This window comes from Tamandua tetradactyla, chromosome 7 (assembly GCF_023851605.1).
Source record: "Tamandua tetradactyla isolate mTamTet1 chromosome 7, mTamTet1.pri, whole genome shotgun sequence".
Classification (NCBI taxonomy): Eukaryota; Metazoa; Chordata; class Mammalia; order Pilosa; family Myrmecophagidae; genus Tamandua; species Tamandua tetradactyla.
The window spans coordinates 114,631,172-114,652,214 of NC_135333.1; the positions used below are offsets into that span (position 1 = coordinate 114,631,172).

The 21,043-nt window shown below is 42.6% G+C and overlaps 1 protein-coding gene across 4 annotated transcripts in view; it reads left to right on the forward strand.

The window, feature by feature from the left end:
• Positions 1-27: 27 nt before the first annotated feature.
• The window catches only part of ESPL1 (extra spindle pole bodies like 1, separase), a 28,064-nt gene continuing 7,048 nt past the window's right edge, over positions 28-21,043 (forward strand). For 2 of the 4 annotated variants that reach the window (XM_077110822.1, XM_077110825.1), the window contains exons 1-17: positions 66-183; positions 519-609; positions 910-1,968; positions 2,245-2,349; positions 2,520-2,640; positions 4,562-4,698; positions 5,722-5,915; positions 6,793-7,032; positions 7,217-7,361; positions 7,473-7,611; positions 7,774-7,913; positions 8,865-8,999; positions 15,614-15,733; positions 16,176-16,347; positions 16,793-16,918; positions 17,046-17,202; positions 17,740-17,849. In XM_077110822.1, the coding sequence (XP_076966937.1) occupies positions 529-609; positions 910-1,968; positions 2,245-2,349; positions 2,520-2,640; positions 4,562-4,698; positions 5,722-5,915; positions 6,793-7,032; positions 7,217-7,361; positions 7,473-7,611; positions 7,774-7,913; positions 8,865-8,999; positions 15,614-15,733; positions 16,176-16,347; positions 16,793-16,918; positions 17,046-17,202; positions 17,740-17,849 (3,181 nt within the window). In that variant the 5' untranslated portion in view covers positions 66-183; positions 519-528. Of the gene's footprint in view, positions 184-518; positions 610-909; positions 1,969-2,244; positions 2,350-2,519; positions 2,641-4,561; positions 4,699-5,721; positions 5,916-6,792; positions 7,033-7,216; positions 7,362-7,472; positions 7,612-7,773; positions 7,914-8,864; positions 9,000-15,613; positions 15,734-16,175; positions 16,348-16,792; positions 16,919-17,045; positions 17,203-17,739; positions 17,850-21,043 lie in introns of those variants that run through there. The other 2 variants (XM_077110823.1, XM_077110826.1) reach the window with 2 other exon arrangements.

Genomic DNA, 21,043 nt, shown 5'->3' on the forward strand with positions numbered 1-21,043 from the left:
CGCGGCCCTCCGGCGTTACGCAGCTCTCGCTGATTGGCCGCGGACGATATTTGAAAGGAGGGGCTGGCGCGGAAAAGCGAAGGTTACTTTGGGGTCCTTGTGCAGTGTGCAGTCCGGCTGGTAAGTTTCCGACCTGCGAAGAAGGTCGACCTCTGGGGCCGACAGGCGTGTGTGCGCGCCGAGGTGAGTGTGGTCCCCAGTACGCTGACTTAGAGGAGAGGCGGGAGCACCTTTATGATAAGGCGAGGGTCGGAAGACCTCGGCAAGTCCCGGTGGGCGCTGCAAAGCGCTAAGGAAGTCTGCTGTGGGGAGCGTTGTGGTAGTGAGGGCTGGGATCAGCCGAAAGGAAAGAAAAGCGGAAGCGTTGTTTACAGCGAGTGCCCGGCGTCCTGGCAGATATTTTTTCCGCATAGGATTATTTATCCCTTCTTGGCATGGCCTTTAAACCTTTCTCCCATTCTCCATTTAGCTCCTTACTAATCGTCTGCCCCTTCTCTAATCCGTTTCCTTTTCCCCAGCTCTGGCGCCATGAGGAACTTCAAAGGAGTCAACTTTGGTTCTCTGCTGAGCAGTCAGAAGGAGGCTGAAGAGTTGCTGCCTGAGTTGAAGGTGAGAGAGCTATCTGGCTCGGGATGCTCTTGGCTCTCCGAGCTGAGGTGGGTTGAGGGCGCTTTCTGCAGAGGAATGGAAAGGAGGGCCTAGGACTGTGGCCTCCAAGATGGTGAGAGGAGTTTAGAGCTGAGGTTGCTTGGAGCTGTGATCTAAGCAAACTTGTCCATGATTTATTGTTTAGGGTCTTTTAGAAAGAGGCAGACAAGTAGGGGACCCTCTGCTGAGCAATCCTGTTTCTAGTTCCTTTACCTGCTTCTTTCTCCAGATAGCTGGATTCACACCTTCCTCTCTTCCTAGGAGTTCCTGACCAAGCCTCCAGGTGGTCCCCCTAGCTGCCGATCTGATGCAGAGAGGAGACAAGCCTGTGATGCCATCTTGAGGGCTTGCAATCAGCAGCTCACTGGCAAGCTGGCTTCCCCTGGGCACCTGGGGATCCTTCTGGAGCTGGCCAAGCTGGCCTGTGATGGCTACTTGGTGTACACCCCGCAGCGGCCTCCTCTCTACCTGGAACGAATTCTCTTCATCTTTTTGCGGAATATTGCTACCCAGGGCAGCCCAGAGGCCACGTTCCGCCTTGCCCAGCCCCTTCATGTCTGCCTGGTGCAGTGCTCTCGCCAAGCTGCTCCCCAGGACTATGAGGCTGTGGCTCGGGGCAGCTTTTCTCTACTTTGGAAGGGGGCAGAAACCCTGGTGGAGCGACGAGCTGCATTCTCTGCTAGGCTGAAGGCCTTGAGTTTCCTTGTACTCTTGGAGGATGAAAATACCCCTTGCGAGGTGCCCCACTTTGCTTCTCCAACAGCCTGTCGAGTCGTAGTTGCTCATCAACTGTTTGATACCAGTGGGCATAGTCTGAGTGAAGCAGATGCTGATTTCCTAGATGACCAGCTCTCCAGCCATGTGATCAGAGCTTTAGTGGGTGAGGGAGGGGGCTGTCCGGATCCTCTTTCACCTCCGAGGGCCCTCTGTCTCTTGGAGCTCACCCTGGAACACTGCCGTCGTCTCTGCTGGAGTAGCCACCAAGCCAAGGCCACCAAAGCAGTAGAAAAAGCCCATGGTTACCTAAAGAACACAGCTCTGGCCCCTAGCCTTCAGCTGTGCCGGCTGGGGGTCGAGCTGTTGCAGATTGGGGAAGGAGATTCTCAGGCTGTGGCCAACCTTTTGGTCAAGGCATCAGCTGTCCTGAATACCAGTATGGAGGCACCATCACCCCCACTGCGTGCATTGTGTGACAGCTGCCAGTTTGTCCTCTCAGGCCTGGAGCGAGGCACCAAGAGATGCTGCGGACCTGATGCTATTCTGGACCTCTTTGCTTTTCTTGGCGGGTACTACTCCCTCATCCAGCAGCTGCAAGATGGTGTGAGTTAAGGGCCTAGAGGTAGGGTGGGAATGTCGTTCTTTAGATTCGCTACCAGCCTAGTTCTTTGGCCAGATCCGGAAGCCCTGGCTCTCTCCTTGGCTAGTTGCTCTGTGGACCCTGCCTGGTTACTGAGCAAATAGCCTAGGCTATCATGGGAGGGCATTGCCTCTCTCTTCTTTGGACTGTGTCAACTCTCCAGGATTCTGGACCAGTCTTCAGCCTGGAGCTCACTCTTATGTTTGTCCTTCAAACCATCTTCCTTCTTCCTTCTTCAGATCTGTGGGGACACATCCAAGCAGCAACAGTCTTTGCTTCAGATGCGATTTCAGGGACTTCACCTCTACACTGTGGTGGTTTATGAGTTTGCCCAAGGCTGTCAGGTACCATCTGAGAATTGGAATCTGGACAGGGTTACAGGGTTCTGGAGCTGCTCAACTGCCCCATGTAGAGCTTTTGGGTTGCTTCACTTTGCAGGGGGTGGGACTGGGTAGAATGGAGGTCTGGACCTTTCATAACTCCTGTTACCCTCAAGCCCTTTCTATCCCTTTAGGAAGCTGATTTGTCTGACCTGGCCCAGCTAGTGGAGAGTTGCAGATCTACTGTTGTCTGGATGCTGGAGGCCACAGAGGTCCTGTCAGGCCCAGAGTGGACAGAATACCTGGGGATGACTGGTTAGTGCCTTGGGGCCCAGCTACAGGATTCGGGGGTTTTGGGGAGGCGTCATCACTCAGGAGGCAGGCAAATAGCACTTGCTGGATAGGTCTGATCATTGTGGGGGCTCCTTAATGTTTAAGGAGGCAGTGGAAGAGGAGTTTGTAAGTATCAGTTATGCTATATTTAGTATTAGTAGAGAAGTGATGAGGCTATCTTATAACAGCAGACACTAATTTCTTTCTCATTGACTGAAATCTGTGTGGTGTTTGTTTCATGAAAATGTCTGTATCTGATAATGTGACTTTATGGCCTCTTTATAGTTCAATTTTAAAGAACATTTGTAACTCAAAATTTTTAAAACCGGGTAAATCATTCCCATGGTTCAAAATTCTAATTGTATAAAAAGGACATATGGGGAAAAGTCTCTCTCCTTGGCCACCCAGGTTCTCCAGAGGCAATTAACATGATGAATTTCTTCTTTTTAAAAATTTATTTATTAATTAAAAAAATAAAGAAACAAAATAAAACAACATACATAATCAGTAATTCACAATATCCATGATGAATTTCTTATGTAACCTCTTGGAAATATTCTCTATATATACATAAACCAAATATACTTGTTCCCCATTTTTTAATTTTTATTGAAATATATTTATGGAAAAGTGCATAGATTATACATTTATAACTTGGTGGTTTTTCACAAACTAAACATACCTATAACCAACATCTAGATCACATAACAGAGCATAACTTGAACACCAGAAAACCTCTCTGTATCCCCTTTCAGTTACTCCTCCCCCAACAGTAACTGCTGTCCTAGCAGCACATATTAGTTTTGCCTATATTTGTATTTTTAATAAATTTTCTCCCCTGTTTTACAAAAAAGCATGACCCTTCCATTTAAATCATGATCCTAGTGAATTCAGCCACTGGAAGGTTCTGGAGAAATCTTCACTTTCTTAGTGGTTGAACCAAGCCACAGAGGTAAAAATATCAGGAGTCAATCCACAGAAGATTGTAAACTGACTATTTTCCTTCACCTGTATATGTTGAGAAGCTACATAAATGAGTTTTTGGAATTTAGGGAAGTTTCATTCAATCAAGTATTTTTTGAGTACCTACTATGTGTCAAGCACTACTATGAATACTTGGGATGTGTCAGAGAGTGAAGAAAATAAAAATTCCAGCCCTTGTGTAGCCAAATTCCAGATGGGGGAGAAAAAGACTAAACAACAGACATCATACATAAGTGAATTATTAACATTTTAGAATGTGATAAGAAATATGGAAAGAAAGAAAAAGCAGAATAAGAAAGAAGATTAGGAGTTCAGGGTGGGGGAAGGAGATAGGTTACCATTTTAAGTAGGGTGGTCAGGATAGGCCTTACTGAGATGGTGATGTGAGCAAGGTCTCAGAGGACCTGAGGGAGTTAGCCATGTCAGTACCATGGCAGAGGTATCAGAGCATCCCTGGCAGAGGAAATATCCAGTGCCAAGGTCCCAGGGCAGGCGTGTGTCTGCTATGTTCAAGGAATTGCAAGGAGGTCTGTGTGGTTTCAGTGGAATGAGAAGGGAGAAGGAGGTAAGGACAGGCCAAAGTATTTCCTCTAAAATGCTGACCCCTGGAGCAAGATGAACGTAGAGTCTGACCTATGAGGTAAGGTAAGGCCATATGCAGGATTGAGAACTTGGACCATGAAAGGCAAGCACAGAGGGACCACGTGGTATGGGGTTGCCTTATCGGAGTAGAGGGCATAGGCTGACTCAGAGTAGGAAGGGGAGGGCTACCTTTTCCTCATTCTTTAGAGGTAGGGGTTCCTCTCTTGTCTGGAAGCTGCTGAGCTGATCACAGGTTGAACCTCCCTAGTACTTCCTCTCTGACTGGAGAGGCCAGTGAGATCCATTTTTACAGGCAGTTATCCTTTCTCTCCTGCAGCTTCTTACACCAGTAACTTGGCCTACAGCTTCTATAGTCACAAGCTCTATGCCGAGGCCTGTGCCATCTCTGATCCCCTCTGTCAGCATCTGGGCTTGGTGAAGCCAGGCACCTATCCTCAGGTGCCTCCTGAGAAGGTATGAGGGAATGAAAAGGGCAGGAGGGAGGTTATGGGGGTGGGAATGGGGGTCTATTCCCATTGAGTAGCTTGAAAAGCCTGGCCAGAACCCTGGCCTTGGAGTAGGGTGTTAGGGACAGCATGATGGCACCAGTACTGGTTGCAGTGTTTCCCAAACTTCACCTGCACTGTTAATTACTTAATATTTTTCTTTAAGTTGACTCTTTATATTTAGCCTTTTCCTAAGTCAGTGGTTTTCAACCTGGTTGCACATTAGAATAACCTGAGTAGACTTAAAAAAAAATACCAATCCCTGCCCCAAAACCATGACATCAGAGTCCAGGCATCTGGAGTTTTGAAAAGTTCCCCAGATGGTCCTTTGGGAAACCAGAGTGAGAAATATTTTTGTAAGCAAGAATACCTTGAAATCATAGGTTGACTGGATTGGTAGGCAGGATGGATTATAGAGGGCCTTGGGTTTCATCTTGAGTAAATTAGAGGCAAGACATTAGATTGGCATTTCGGATTTCCCAGACATTACTGTGGAGAACTGATTGCAAGGGACAAGACAGGCAGCAGGGTAACCAGGCTGTGATAGTAGCCGAGTCAGAATAAGGTGGGTTTCTGAACTGAAGCAGCTATCCAGGGGATGGGAAGACGTGGATAGTTATAAGAAGTTAAGGATTAACCTGGTAAGGACTGTCTGTGAGGGAGGGAGAAAGAAGAGTCAAGGATGGCTCTGCATTTCTGACTCAGGAGAGGGTAGTGCCTTTTGCTGAGAGAAGAATTGTGGGGAGAAGGAACAGATCTTCAGGGGTATGAATGAGGAATTTGGGAGAGGGGTGGATTGAAGTCGCTGAGGTTGAGAATACTCAGGGTATTTAATTCTTAGTGAGGTGTCTCCTGCAGGAGGACCAGATTGCCCCCCTCCAACTGGATGTATGTGTGTGCCTGTGCATGCACATGCACATGCATGAACTTGCACATGGATATGTACTTGTTGGTCCCTATCTTGAACTAGATCTGTTCTCTTTCTGGGCAGCTGCACAGGTGCTTCCGACTGCATGTGGAGAGTTTGAAGAAACTAGGTCAGCAGGCCCAGGGCTGCAAGATGGTGACTTTGTGGCTAGCAGCTCTGCAGCCTTGTGGGCCTGAATACATGGCTGAGCCAGTCAGCTTCTGGGTTCGGGTCAAGATGGATGCGGCCAGGGCCGGAGACAAGGAGCTACAGCTGAAGTGAGTTGGTGGGGAGGTGGGGAACAAAAACCTGGTTTTTGTTCTCGTGGTCATGTCCTTCCAACCTTCTGTCTGTAAAAGGCACTGATTGCTTCATCCACCAGTTATTCAAAAGGCAGTGATTGCTTCATCCACCAGTTATTCATCCACCTACTATATATCAGCTACTGTGCTAGGTATTGGGTGTATAGTGTGAATCAGGCAATGCTCTTACTTTTCATGGAGTTTATAGTTTACTTGGAAGACATAAGAAATAAGTCCGTTCCATATATGTTGTTTGTTTGTTTGTTTATTTTTGCATGGGCAGGCACCAGGAATCAAATCCGGGTCTCCAGCTTGGCAGGCGAGAATTCTGCCTGCTGAGCCATTGTGGCCCGCCCTCCATATATGTTTTGTGAAGACAATTAAACAGGGTGATTTGCTAAAAGGGAGCCCATTTAGATGGATTATTTAGGAAAGCCCTTTTTGAAGAAGTATAATGTGACGTGTGGAGGAATCCAGCATTTTAATATCTCAGGGAAGGAAATTGCAGGTAGAGAGGGACTAGTGAATATAAAGGGAAGAAACTTCATGTATTTGAGAGAGCTGGCAGGGACCGAGGGACACAGGTGAAATGGGGTGGAAGGTGAAGAGTGGTATGGAATGAGGTTGTCAAGGTAGGTAGAGGCTGGGTCACAAAGGGCTTGATAGGGAAGGAGTTTGGATACATTCCTCATGGCAGCCCAATGCAGTGTATTGAACAGAGGAACAGTGTGGTCTGATTTAGACTTCTAAAGCCATGGCTGGAAACTTATTGAGCTCTCAGCAAGCCAAGGCTGGGGACAGAGACTGGGTGCTTCATGGGCTTCACCCTGGTGCTGAGCCTCCCCTTTCTCAGGACTCTGCGAGACAGCCTGAATGGCTGGGACCTGGAGACCCTGACCCTTCTGCTCAGGGAGGAACTGCAGGCTTACAAAGCAGTGCGGGCTGACACTGGGCATGAACGGTTCAACGTCATCTGTGACCTGCTGGAGTTGAACCCCGAGGACACAGCTGCCGGGGCATGGGCCCGAGCCACACACCTGGTGGAACTGGCTCAGGTCCTCTGCTACCACGACTTTGCCCAGCAGACTGATTGGTAGGAGGAATAGCTGGGGAGGCACTCTTGCTCCTTGCCCTAGATCTTCTTCCCCTTTCTATAGCCTGTTTCCCCTCTCTACATCCCTGAGAACCCTCTTCAGTTTGTGTTTATGGGAGCTGATTCAAAGGATGAGGCAGGTATTTGTAGTGGGCACCAGCTGAAGTACGTCCTCTTCCCACAGCTCTGCCCTGGACGCTATCCGGGAAGCCCTGCAGCTTCTGGAATCTGTGAGGCCTCAGGCTCAGGATGAGGATCGGCTTCAGGATGACAAAGCGCAGGCCCTGTTATGGCTCTACATCTGTACCCTGGAGGCCAAAATGCAAGAAGTGAGTGTAGCTGCTATGGGGCTCAGCAGAACTGGATGTAGGATTGTTTATTTGAGTTCCCAGTGAGCTGATACCAGCCCTGTTTCTTACCCTGTCCTTTTTCCCATCTAGGGTATTGAGCGGGACCAGAGAGCCCAGGCCCCTAATAACCTGGAAGAATTTGAAGTTAACGACCTGAACTATGAAGATAAGCTCCAGGAAGATCGTTTCCTGTATAGTAACATTGCCTTCAACCTGGCTGCAGATGCTGGTGAGGGCCGTGAGGATGAAGTCTGGTGGAATGGGGTCCCTGCCACGGCTTCCTAAGAGCAGACTAGGGCCTTGTTGGAGTAAGGGAGAAAGGGCAGAGGATGTTATGGAGAAAGCTGGAATGGCCCATGCTGAGGAAGAGGCTGTCTTTTCTCACTTACAGCTCAGTCCAAATGTCTGGACCAAGCCCTGGCCCTGTGGAAGGAAGTACTTACAAAGGGGCAGGCCCCAGCTGTGCGGTGTCTCCAGCAGACAGCGGCCTCGCTGCAGATCCTAGCAGCCCTCTATCAGTTGGTGGCAAAGGTAATGGGGCAGGACATTAGGTGCCAACAAAGGCCAGACCAGAAACTGAGCTCCTTCACCTCATTTGGTCTGTGAACCTGCTGAGGAGCCAGTAAATTCAGCAATTAAGAAAAGTCTGTAGTCAGTCTACCTGAGTTCCAGTCCAGGCTCTCATCATTTAGTATCTGACCTTAGGCAAGTTACTTAACGTTCTAAGTCCAGGTATTCTTGTCTCTAAAATGGGAATAATAATACCTACCTCATAGGGTTGTTGTTAGCATTTGATGAGATAATGCGTGGAAGATGTTTTGCATAAATGGAGTACTCAAATATTGCCCATAATTATTATTCATTATTAGATAATTTGAGGCCAGTTACTCAGGAAAATAAATAGGTATCTAAATGTACAATTTTATATTTTTACATGTAGTTTTCAGGGGGGTTCAAACACTGAAGCTCTTCCCTGGACCTCACATTAGGACCTCTGAAAAACGACATTGCACACAGAGGGCCACTAGGCCTTATTTCTAACATGGGGAGCCTATTAAGCTGCCTCAGCTGTAGATTTGAGATTTGGCTCTAGCACAGGTCTGTTCTGTGAAGTTGGACAAGCACTATGTGAGTTTTAGTGTTTGTATCTATAAAAGTGGGCCTAAAGTTTCTGTAAGGATTCAATGAGTTGATGCATATAAGCCTTGGCGCACTTGGCATGGAGTAAGCACTCAGTAAATCCTGGCTATTGATAATGATTGACATCTAGGTTTTGAAACAGAAGAAGGCAGGATGGTCTGCAGGTTCCCTTGCTGCTTTGGTCTTGGGCTCCTTGAGGATGGTAGATGATTTTTGTGTCTGTATAGCCACATTCTGTCTACGCCCTAAGGTCAAAACACAATCCCAGAGAACTAGGGAGGAGAGGGGAGAAATAGAAGCATGAGCAGGAGTCGGGTAAACTTGCTTCTCTGGGTTGACCAGCCCCTGCAGGCACTGGAGGTCTTCTTGCTTCTACGGATTGTCTATAAGAGACTGGAAGATCATGCAAAGGCAGTTGGCTCTTCCTGCCACATTACCCGGCTACTTCTAACACTCGGCTGTCCCAGCTATGCCCAGGTAAGTGCCCAGCTAGCCTATCCTGGGAGCTGATGGGGGAGAACTGGCCTTAGAGGCTTATTTTTTGTGTGTCTGAGAAGATAGGATACTGGAGGGGCAGCTTCTCTGCCTTCTTCCAATACGTGATTGGAGTATTTTAAAGTGTAGAGTGATTGGAAGGCAGCTGTAGGAAGTGGAGGCTTCTTTATCTTTCTCATGCAAAGTCAGTCACAGCTCCAGGAATATGTCACAGGTCCTGTATTTCCCAACCACTTCTGTTGCTGTAGTTGATACTTCATCACTCACTTAGAACTACTACAGTGTTTTCCAAACTGGTCTCCTGCCCTCCAGTTTCTCTCTTTTCCACTTCATCTTTTTTTTTCCCAACAGTTTTAGCCACACACCATACGATGCATCCAATGTTATAGTCATTGGCTTTTGGTATTATCACAGAGTTATGCATTCACTACCACAGTCAATTTGAGAACATTCTCATTGCCCCAGGGGAAAAAAAATCCCATGTCCCTTATGCTCCCTATTATGGACACTTAGCTTTGGTATAGTACCTTTGTTATACTGGATGAAAGAATATTGCAGTGTTACTGTTAACTATAGTGCTTAGTTTGTATTTTTCCCCATATACCACCCTATTACTAATGCCTTGTAATAGTGACATACATTTTGTTCTAGTTCATATAAGAACTTTCTTATATTTGTAGAATCAACCATAGTAATCATCCACCACAGGTTTCACTATGTTCTATAGTCCTATGTTTTATCCTCAAGCTTTCCTTCTAGTGACATACATGACCCTAACCTTCTACTTTCAACCATACTCACACTCAGCACTGTTAGTTACACTTACAATATTTTTACCATCACCTATATCTATTTCCAAATAGTTACAATCAACCTTATTAAAAATTTTGTACACCTTAAGCATCGTCTGCCCATCCCTTACCCTCTTTCTATTTCCTGATAACCTATAATTCCCAGAGAGTTGCTCATTATACTTAGTTCATATTCATGAGACCATTCAATATTTGTCCTTTTGTATCTGGCTTATTTCGCTCATTATGGCCTCAAGGTTCATCTACATTGTCATATCAGGACTTCATTCTTTCTTACAGTTGCATAATATTCCATCATATGTATATACCACAATTAGTTTATTACTCATCAGTGAGTAATGCTGCTGTGAACATCAGTGTGTAAATGTCTGTTCACATCCCTGTTTTTACTTCTTCTGAGTATATTCCTAGTAACAGGACTGTTACATTATTTGGCAATTCTATACTTAGCTTCCTGAGGAACCACCAAACTGCCATCTAAAGCTCCTGTACCATTCTACATTTCCACCAGTAGTAAATAAGTGCTCCTGTTTCTCCATATCCTCTTCAGCACTCGAGTTTTCTGTTTTTCTGATGGCCAGTCTAGTAGATGTGAAATTATATCATTTTGTGGTTTTAATTTGCATTTCCCTAATAGCTAGTGATGACCAGCTTTTCACGTGCTTTTTAGTGATTTGTATTTCCTCTTTGGAAAAGTGTCTATTCAAGTCTTTTGCTCATTTTTAATTTTTTAATGCAGTTTTATTGAGATATATTCACAAAGCATAGAAGCCATCCAAAGTATATTATCACTGTTTCACAGTATCATGACATGGTTGTGCATACAGCCCCATGATCAAATTTAAAACATTTTTCATTACTCCAGAAAAAAAATTAAAAGAAAAAAGAAAACCCTAATCTCCCATACTCCTTATCACCCCCATATTAGTGACCCTCCAGTTTCTTTCTCTGTAGGAAGAGGAGGCTTCTTTCTCTTTCTATTGGTGTGGTACATTTTTACTGCTGATACAAGAGTATTAACATATTACTATTAACTATAGTCCATAGTTTGCAATAGGTACATTTTTCCCCATATATGCCTCTATTAACTCCTTATAATAGTGTTATACATCTGCTCTAGTTCATGAAAGAACTTTTTTATATTTGTACAGTTAATCACAGACATTGTCCACCATAAGATTCACTGTGTTTTAACCTCCAACTTTTCTTCTGGTGACATACCAGAGTCCAGACTTTCCAATTCTACCTCACTCATACACCATTCAGCACTGTTAATTATTCTCATAATAACATGCTACTGCTGTCACCTCTGTCTTTCCAAATGTGTAAGTTCAACCTAGTTAAATATTCTGCACATATTAAGCAACTGCTCCCCATTCTGTAGCCTTATTCTATACCTAGTAACCTATATTCTATTTTTTATTAATTTTTTAAAACATTACAACAAACAAACATTCTTACCATATGATCATTCCATTCTACATATATAATCAGTTATTCACAATATTATCACATAGTTGTATAGTCATCATCATGATCATTTCTTAGAACATTTGTATCAATTCAGAAAAAGAAATAAAAAGAAAATAGAAAAAAATTCATACATACCATACCCCTTACCCCTCCCTTTAATTGATCACTAGCATTTCAATCTACTAAATTTATTTTAACATTTGTTCCCCCTATTATTTATTTTTAATCCATATGTTTTACTCTTCTGTCAATAAGGTAGATAAAAGGAGCATCAGACACAAGGTTTTCACAATCACATTATGAAAGATATATCATACAATCATCTTCAAGAAACATGGCTACTGGAACACAGCTCTACATTTTCAGGCAGTTCCCTACAACCTCTCCATTACACCTTAACTAAAAAGGTGATACCGGTTTAATGTGTAAGAATAACGTCCAGGATAACTTCTCGACTCTGTTTGAAATCTCTCAGCCATTGACACTTCGTATTGTCTCATTTGACTCTCCCCCCTTTTGGTCGAGAAGGTTTTCTCAATCCCTTGAGGCTGAGTCCCAGCTCATTCTAGGATTTCTGTCCCACGTTGCCAGGAAGGTCAACACCCCTGGGAGTCATGTCCCATGTAGGGAAGGGGAGGGTGGTGAGTTTGCTTGTTGTGTTGGCTGGAAAGAGAGGCCTCATCTGAGCAACAAAAGAGATTCTCTTGAGGGTGACTCTTAGGCCTAATTTTAAGTAGGCTTGACCTGTCATTTGTGGGGTTAAGTTTCATATGAACAAACCCCAAGATTGGGGGCTCAGCCTATTGCTTTGGTTGTCCCCACTGCTTATGAGACTATCAAGAATTCTCCACTTGGGGAAGTTGAATTGTCCCCCTTTCTCACCATTCCCCCAAGGCGACTTTGCAAATACTTTTTTATTCACTGTTCAAAACACTCTGAGATTTATCGGGACATCACTCTGGACAAGCCAACAAAATCTCATGTCCTACCAAAGTTCCATTTACTTATGGTGTTCAATTAAGCTGTCCACATAAGTTATATTAGAAACTGCACTAGTCAAAGTATAAATTTTGTACCAAATAAACATTTTTTTGCTTTAGTCTCACACATAAGGTAAAATTTAAAAATATTAATTACCATCTATTTTCAACACCATGCAATATTGACATTCCTTTGTTCTTCCTCATGCAAAAACATTTTTAAATTTGTACATTTAGTGACTATCATTATACACTATAGGCATTCCCAGATTATACTATCTCAGTCTTTATCGTCTATCTTTCCTTCTGATTTCATTTGTGCCCCCAGGCCTCCTCCCTCTATCATTCTCACATTCATCTTCATTCAGTGTTCTAACATTGCTGTATTACAGTTAGGTAGTATTGTGCTATCCATTTCTGAATTTTTACAATCAGTCCCGTTGCACAATCTGTATCCCTTCAGTTCCAGTTACCCAATATTTACCCTATTTCTATCTCCTGTTTGTCTCTGTTACCAATGAAATTCTCCAAGTTCATTCATTAATGTCAGTTCATATCAGTGAGACCATACAGTATTTTTCCTTTTGTTTCTGGCTAATCTCACTCAGCATAATGTCCTTAAGGTCCATCCATGTTGTTACATACTTCATCACTTTATTCTGTCTTACAGCTGCATAATATTCCATTGTATGTATATACCACAGCTTGTTTAGCCACTCGTTTGTTGATGGACATTTTGGCTGTTTCCATCTCTTCACAATTGAAAATAATGCTGCTATAAACATTGATGTGTGAATGCCCTTCTGTGTCTTTGCCCTCGTGTCCTCTGAGTAGCCACCTAGCAATGGTATTGCCAGGTCATATGGCAATTCTATACTTAGCTCCCTGAGGACCCGCCAAACTGCCTTCCACAACGGTTGTACCATTTGACATTCCCACCAACAGTGGATAAGTGTGCCTCTTTCTCCACATCCTCTCTAGCACTTGTCGGTTTCTGTTTTTTGATATTAGCCATTCTGGTGGGTGCGATCTCATTGTGCGATCTTGCCTAATAGCCTGGGAAGTTGAGCATCTTTTCATGTGCCTTTTGGCCATTTGTATGTCCTCTTCTGAGAAGTTTCTGTTCAAATCTTTTGCCCATTTTGTAATTGGGTTGGCTGTCTTTTTGTTGTTTTGTTGAACAATCTCTTTATAAATTCTGGATACTAAACCGTTATCTGATATATTGTTTCCAAATATTGTCTCCCACTGTGTAGGCTGTCTTTTTAATTTCTTGACGAAGTTCTTTGATGCACAAAAGTGTTTAATTTTGAGGAATTCCCATTTCTTTCTTTCTTTCTTCAATGCTCATGCTTTGGGTCTAGGAAACCACCTCCTGTTATAAGATTTGTAAGATATTTCCCTACATTTTCTTCTAACAGTTTTATGGTCTTAGATCTAATGTTTAGGTCTTTGATCCATTTTGAGTTAATTTTTGTATAGTGTGTGAGATTATAGTCTGTATTTTACATATTATAATTAGTTCATATCAGTGAGATCATAAAATATTTGTCCTTTATGTCTGACTAATTTCACTTAACATAACATCCTCAAGCTTCATCCATATTGTTGCATGCTTCAGGACTTCATTCCTTCTTACTGCTGAATAATATTCCATAATGTGTCTATACTACATTTTATTTATCCATTCATCTGTTGGTGGACACCTGGGTTGTTTCCATCTTTTGGAAATTGTGAATAATGTCACTGTGAACAGTGGTGTGCAAATGAGACCCTGCTTCCAGTATGAATAATGCCACTATGGACATTGGTGTGCAAATGTCTGTGCAAATGAGACCCTGCTTCCAGATATTCGCGAGTAGCGGGATTGCTGGATCATAAGGCAACTCAATACTTAGCTTCCTAAGGAAGCACCAAATGGTCCTCCACAGTGAGTTTTCCATTTTTAAATTGGGTTGTTTGTCTTTTTATTGTTGAGTTGTGGGATCTCTGTATATATTCTGGATATGAAACCCTTATCAGTTATGTGGTTTCCAAATATTTTCTCCCATTGAGTAAGTTGCCTTTTTACTTCTTTGACAAAGTCCTTTGAAGCACGAAAGTATTTGGGTTTGATGATATTTCCATATATCTATTTCTTCTTTCATTGCTTATGCTTTGGGTGTTAGGTCTAAGAGACTATCTCCTATGACAAGATCTTGAAGATGTTTCCCTGCGTTTTCTTCTAGGAGTTTTATGGTCCTAGCTCTAATGTTTAGGTCTTTGATCCATTTCCATTTAATTTTTGTATATGGTGTGAGATGTGGTTCCTCTTTCATTCTTTTGGATATGGATATCCAGTTCTCTCAGCACCATTTGTTAAAGAGACTATTCTGTCCCAGTTGTCCACTTCATCTAACTAATGCTAGAATGATTTTTTTTTTATTTTTTAAATGTTTTTTTATTGTTCAATATAATATATGTACAAAGTAAAGAAAGAAAAAACAATAATTTTCAAAGTACACTTCAACAAGTAGTTACAGAACAGATTTTAGAGTTTGTTATGGGTTGCCATTCCACTATTTCAGATTTTTCCTACTAGCTGCTCCAAAACACTGGAGGCTAGAAGAAATTTTTTTTTCTTTTTTTTTTGTGAAAAATAACATATACACACGAAAAGCAGTAAATTTCAAAACATCACAGCAGTTAGTTGTAGAGCAGATTTCAGAGTTTGGTATGGTAGAATGATCTTTTTAGGCACAGATCTGATTTTCTCTCTTTCCTGGTGAAAAGATTTCAGCAGCTCTTCTGTTGCTTAAAGGATACTGTAAAGATTCTTTACCTTGTATTTTACATACCTTTTATTTTCTGGTCACTCATTTTTTCTTAGAACTTCTAACATGAACCTTATGCCACATCTGTCCCAGTTACTGTATATTCCCTGTACATGCCTCCCTGTCTTTATTCTTTTTTAGTCCCTCCTCCCTAAATGAAACCTTTCTTCTTATTTTGTTCATTCAGTTTTGCTGAATTTCCCCTTCCTCAGAAAGCATTTTACATATCCTCCTTTTCAAGGATGAATCAATCACTTTATCTGTGCCCCCATACCACTGGATACCATATATGGCATAGTATCGTGATTACCCATGTCTGCACCTCAGCTACATTGCAAGCTGTTAGAAAGTTGGCCTTGATTCCTCTTTATCCAGCTTTGTCTTTCTAGAATAGTGGTTAACCCGAAAGTGTTAAATGAACCTTTGCATGAGTGAATGAATAATTCGTATGCAGGTTATAATATTTTAAATAACATAATATTTCATTGGACATGTTCAGCATTGGATTGCTTCCATAGGTATACCTCAGAGAGGCAGAATCAAGCCTGAAGTTTCTTGATAGTACCACTGACATGCACCTGCTCCTTACTCTGACCTGTGATCTACTACGAGGCCAACTCTACTGTGCTCACCAAAAGGTATTTCTCACATTCTTCATCTCTGAGGGTCCTGCATGTTGGAAAGATCTCAGGATTGCTCTGGGTATTTTTCAAGCTTCTGAGATTCCTTTAGAGCAAGGAAGAATGTTCCTGCTCCCAGAAACAGTAGTATTCCCTAGCCTTGCCCTTTCCAACTGTTGAGCAGTTCTCCTCTAGTAAAAACTGTATTTATTTTTATCTTTTTCTAGTTTCCTTAGTGGGGAGGGGGCAGCCTGTCCTGTTACTAGAAACTGGGACAGTGGTTATTGTGGGAAGGCACTGGGGAGTCCTACAGTATCCAAAGACTTGAGTTTTCTCACATACAACCTGATCTGTGTGATGTGCCAAGGTAATGGGCCATATAATCTCTAAGGGCATCTCAAGTTCTGAAATGCTTATCTCACTTCATGATTTGCTCTCCTCTGGCTCTCTCTGCTCCCAGGTACCTGAGGGTGTCTCTCTCTTGCTGTCTGTGCTTCGGGATCCTGCCCTCCAAAAGGCATCCAAGGCTTGGTACTTGCTGCGTGTCCAGGCCCTGCAGCTATTGGCAGTCTGCCTTAGCCTCTCATTGAACAGCCTCCCTGTATCCTTGTGGGAGCAGCTCTGTACCCAAGGTAAAAGAATCGGGTGGATGGCCCTTCTTGAATAACGTGTTTGGTGTATCTGCTGTCAGCTCTTCTCAGTCCTCACCCCCTCCCCGCTCTGCATCTTTGTAGACAAGCCTACTCACCATCTGCACAGAGTAGGCCTGGAAGGACAAACAGTTGACTAGTGACTGCCTGCAATACTATACTGAAAAGGATTCTGAGACCCACCCTGTGAGCTAAGAGGGGGTGAATTCTGCGACTGACTGGCTCTGTCTGCCTTAGGTGCACGAGGAGAAGGGTGGCAGTATGCTTTGAATTTGCTGTCCTAGTAGTTGGAGGTGGTAGATGCTTTTCCTTTTCCAACCCTTTCTTTCCTGCACCAGATAGGCTCCTGAACTATCTGCTCATTCCCAGGAGCTGAGGAAGTTCAGGCCAATCATCCCCCTTCTTTCTTCTACCCCACCTACCCCAGGCTGGCAGACACCTGAGATCGCACTCATAGAGTCCCATAAGCTCCTCCGAAGCATCCTCCTGCTAATGGGCAGTGATGTGCTCTCGGTTCAAAAAGCAGCTGTGGAGACACCGTTTCCAGATTATGGTGAGTCTGTCAGGAGAGCAGCACCCTGCAGGAATGGGAAGATGAGGGGTGGGGTTGGCAGTTTTGTGTTCAGAGGATCTAAGCTGTATCTAAGCGATGATGGTCTGTTCTCTCTCCTTTACTACAGGTGAAAATTTGGTACAAAAATGGCAGGTTCTTACAGAGGTTCTAAGCTGCTCAGAGAAGTTGGTCTCCCGCTTGGGCCGCCTGGGAAGTGTGAGCGAAGCCAAGGCCTTTTGCTTGGAGGCCCTGAAACTGACAATGAAGTTACAAATACCGCACCAGTGAGTAGAGGCCAGAGAGATGCCAATTCTGGAACCTGCGTGTCACATATCCTTAACCATGTGTTCCCAAACTATTCCACAACTAACATGATCTGTTTAGAGGGATTGGTGGAAGAATACATTCCTTGGCTAAATAAGTGGGAAAGGCTGGGTTAACCAAGGTTAGATGTGTTTTGTTTTGTAATTTTTTGCAGAATTTCTCATGTCTTTTGATAGTTAATAGGCATTATGCATCTCCAAAAGGGAAATCTAGTAGTATGCAATATTTGCCTAAATTTATTTGCTCAAAGGATCCTTTTTAAAATGAAGGAATATAGCTTGGAAAACCCTGCCCTAATACATAAGGGTGAAGTGGAATGAGAAGGAAGGACAGAGGGCTGTCCCCAGGGGGTCTTTAAGTCATTCTTAGAGAGTGAAGGCTTTGTAAAGCCTGGAAAGAGTGTGATATGACTGTTTGAAAAGGGGGCAAAGAGGAATAATTTCCAGAGGAAATTAAAAGGATTCCACTGACTGGTTCTCATCTCCTCTCCCAATAAGGTGTGCCCTGTTCCTGGTGCTGAAGGCAGAGCTAGAGCTGGCACGCAGTGACATAGACCTTTGTCAGTCTGACTTGCAACAGGTTCTATTCTTGCTCGAGTCCTGCACAGGTGAGCAGCCATGCCTCACACTCCTGGGGGACAATGAGCATCACTGGTATACAACACAACACGTCTTTTCTTTTCTTTTTTCCCATATATATATATATATATATGTATGTATATATATTTAACTAGAACTCAGATAATTTATTTTAATACTCAGGGAAACATTTAGAATAATTCTAAATTTATAATATCATTACCTTTAACATGTCCCGAAAACAAACCCTTTCCTTGCCACTGGAGAAGTTAACTTAATTCATCAAGGTAAAGTTGCTAATACTTTGCTTCCCACAAATACCTAGATTTAGCCAGGGTCTCTAGTCACAGAAGTGCAGGGACATATCTTATTTATCACTGTATCTCATGTAACTCATAGTATCATACCTTGACTATACAACACATCTTTATATGAGGTTTGTTTCTTTTCTAAATCAAAGACTTACTTTGTCCCAGGGCAAAGCTCCCTTTATTCAGACCATCAGGTAGTCTGATCAGGACTTAGTCTACCTGGTTCTAGTTTTTTGCACTGCCTAATACATTTTGCTATTTAAATTAAATTAAAAATTTTTTTTTTAATTTTTAATTTAGTTCCTCAGTCACACGAGCCACATTTTATGTGCTCAGTAGCCACACATGGCTGTGGCTACTGTATTTGGCTAGCACGAGTATAGTGTCCTTGGGAGGACTTAAGCTAATAATAAAGCATTGTATTTATGGTACATTTTTTTCTTATGACCCACTTTTACCTCTGGTATTTTATTTGACCTACACAATATTCTATGACCTGTGCAGTCAGGTGGGAACATAGAATTGTTTTGATTTATGAAATGAGAACTTCTGAGAAGTTCAATGCTTTGGGTCAGAATGACAGAGCTATAAAGGGCAGGGGCCAGGATTAAGACTGGGCTTTCTGAGCTACAGATGTGGGGACTTTGTGGGATGCAGGGAAGAAAACGTTATGAATTTTATCTTAAAAAGAAGCCATACTCATCATGGGATCAACAGTGTCATCCTGACTAAAAGGGGAAAAAGAAGTGTAACAAATAAGGTATCAGTGGCTGACAGAGTTCAAATAGAGTTGAGAGGCTACACTGGAGGTCGCTCTTTGCATGCTTCAGTTAGACACTGCTATCTATCATAAGTTACCAAACCCCAACCAAAACCATTCCTGCCAATCCTAAAGAACACCTAGGGCGCTATATAAGATTCTACAAAGGTTCCATGCATTAGGGTAACTTTCTAGAAACCTACAACTTTCACATGGGTCCCTGGACCAGGTAAGTCCTGAAATGCAGCGGGGCTGGCTTCTCCAAAACATCAACTATTTCCATCCCCCTATCCCATATTATCGACAGTCCTTTCCAACTTGAAAATGTTAGAATGGGCATAGCCCAAATACCCCTAAAGAGTGGGAGAAAGATCAAATGTGATGGTGAAGTTATACAGAGAAGGTCAGGCTTAACAAACACATATGATTGCTGAATCATTATACTAATATTTCTTTTAGTCCCCAGTATCTAGAGCAGCTAGAAGTAAAAACCTAAAATTGTGGAATTGTAACCCATACCAAATTCTGAAATCTGTTCTACAACTAATTATTGAGATATGCTTTGAAATTTAAAAAAGGAGAAAACAACAACAACATGTGGTCTTACTTGTAATTAAGAAATGTTTCCATTAACAAAAAATATCAATTGCTGTTTTATATATATAACCTGATATTTAGAGATAAGAATGAAGCCGAACAGGTTAGGGTTAAAGTAATTTAGAACATAGGGGTAAGGAAGACAGTGTCTATATTTTAGAACCACACATACTCTTTGAGACCAATGGAAGAAAGTTTTATTTGATCTGGAACTGAAGTTGTCTGTAGTGCATAATCTAATTCAATCTATCTGTACAGCTCATTTGAACAACTGAAACACAGGGAGCACAGATAAAGAAAGAGGTCCTTTAATCCTGTATAGCTTATTGTAATGCCTGGATACCTCCTAGAGTATATTAAGCAGATAATCAAAAAGTATTGGCAAAGTCCCCTGAGGTATGGGAGAAAAATATGGAACTATTAAACCTTACCATCAGGGAATCCCCTGATACTGTGTCAGACTTTAGGGACACTCACATCAATAGGCCATGCCCTCGATCATGAGGCTTAACTCTTGTGAAGCTTATGTAGGTAGCGGAGATGCTTAGACTACCAATAGTTGTTGCTCAGATTGGCCTCAGTCTCTCTAAGCCCAACTCTGCAAGTAAAATCATTGCCCTCCCACCTACGTGGGACATGACATCCAGGGGTGAAAGTCTCCCTGGTGACATGGGAGAGGGACTCCCAGGGATGAATCCAGACCTGGCACCATGGGATCAACAATTCCATCCTGACCAAAAAGGAGGAAGTGTAATTAATAAACTACCAGTGGCAGAGAGAGTTCAAATAGAGCCTAGAGGCTACTCTGGAGGTTTCTTTTATGCAAGCTTCAGGTAGACATTACTACCTATCATTTAGTCTCCAGTATTTTAGAGCAGCTAGAAGTAAAAACCTAAAATTGTGAAATTGTAACCCATGTCAAACTCTGAAATATGTTCTATAACTAATTGTGGTGCTGTGCTTTGAAATTTATTGCTTTTTGGTATATATATTATTTTTCACAAAAAAAGAAGGAAAAAAGTCAATTATGATGACAAAATATTTAAGCCCTCTAACATCCTATATTATGGAGCAGCTAGAAGGAAAAATATGAGAGGATCGTATAGTAGCCCATGACAAACTTTAGGATCTGTCCTGTAACTACTCGTTGAAGAGTGCTTTGAAAACTATTGCTTTTTTATTTCTTTGCTTTGTATGTATGTTATACTATACAAGAAAAAAAAAAGTTCAAATGAACATACATGCATGGGCTTACTTCTGGAGTCTCTTCTATATTCTGTGTCTATCCTGGTGCCAGTGCCATCTTGTTTTGATCAGTGTTGCTTTGCTTTGTAAAATGTTTCAGAGTTGGGAATTGTGGGTTCTCCAGCTTTGTTCTTCCGTTTCCGCATTTTATTGTCTTTTTGGTGTCCCTTGTAATTCCATATAAATTTTAGGAACATTTTTCGCTATTTAAAAAGGACTATTGAGATTTTCATGGGGATTCACTAATGTGTAGGTGAATATTATTGCTTCTTAACATTACGAAGTCTTCAAATCCATGAGTACGGGATGT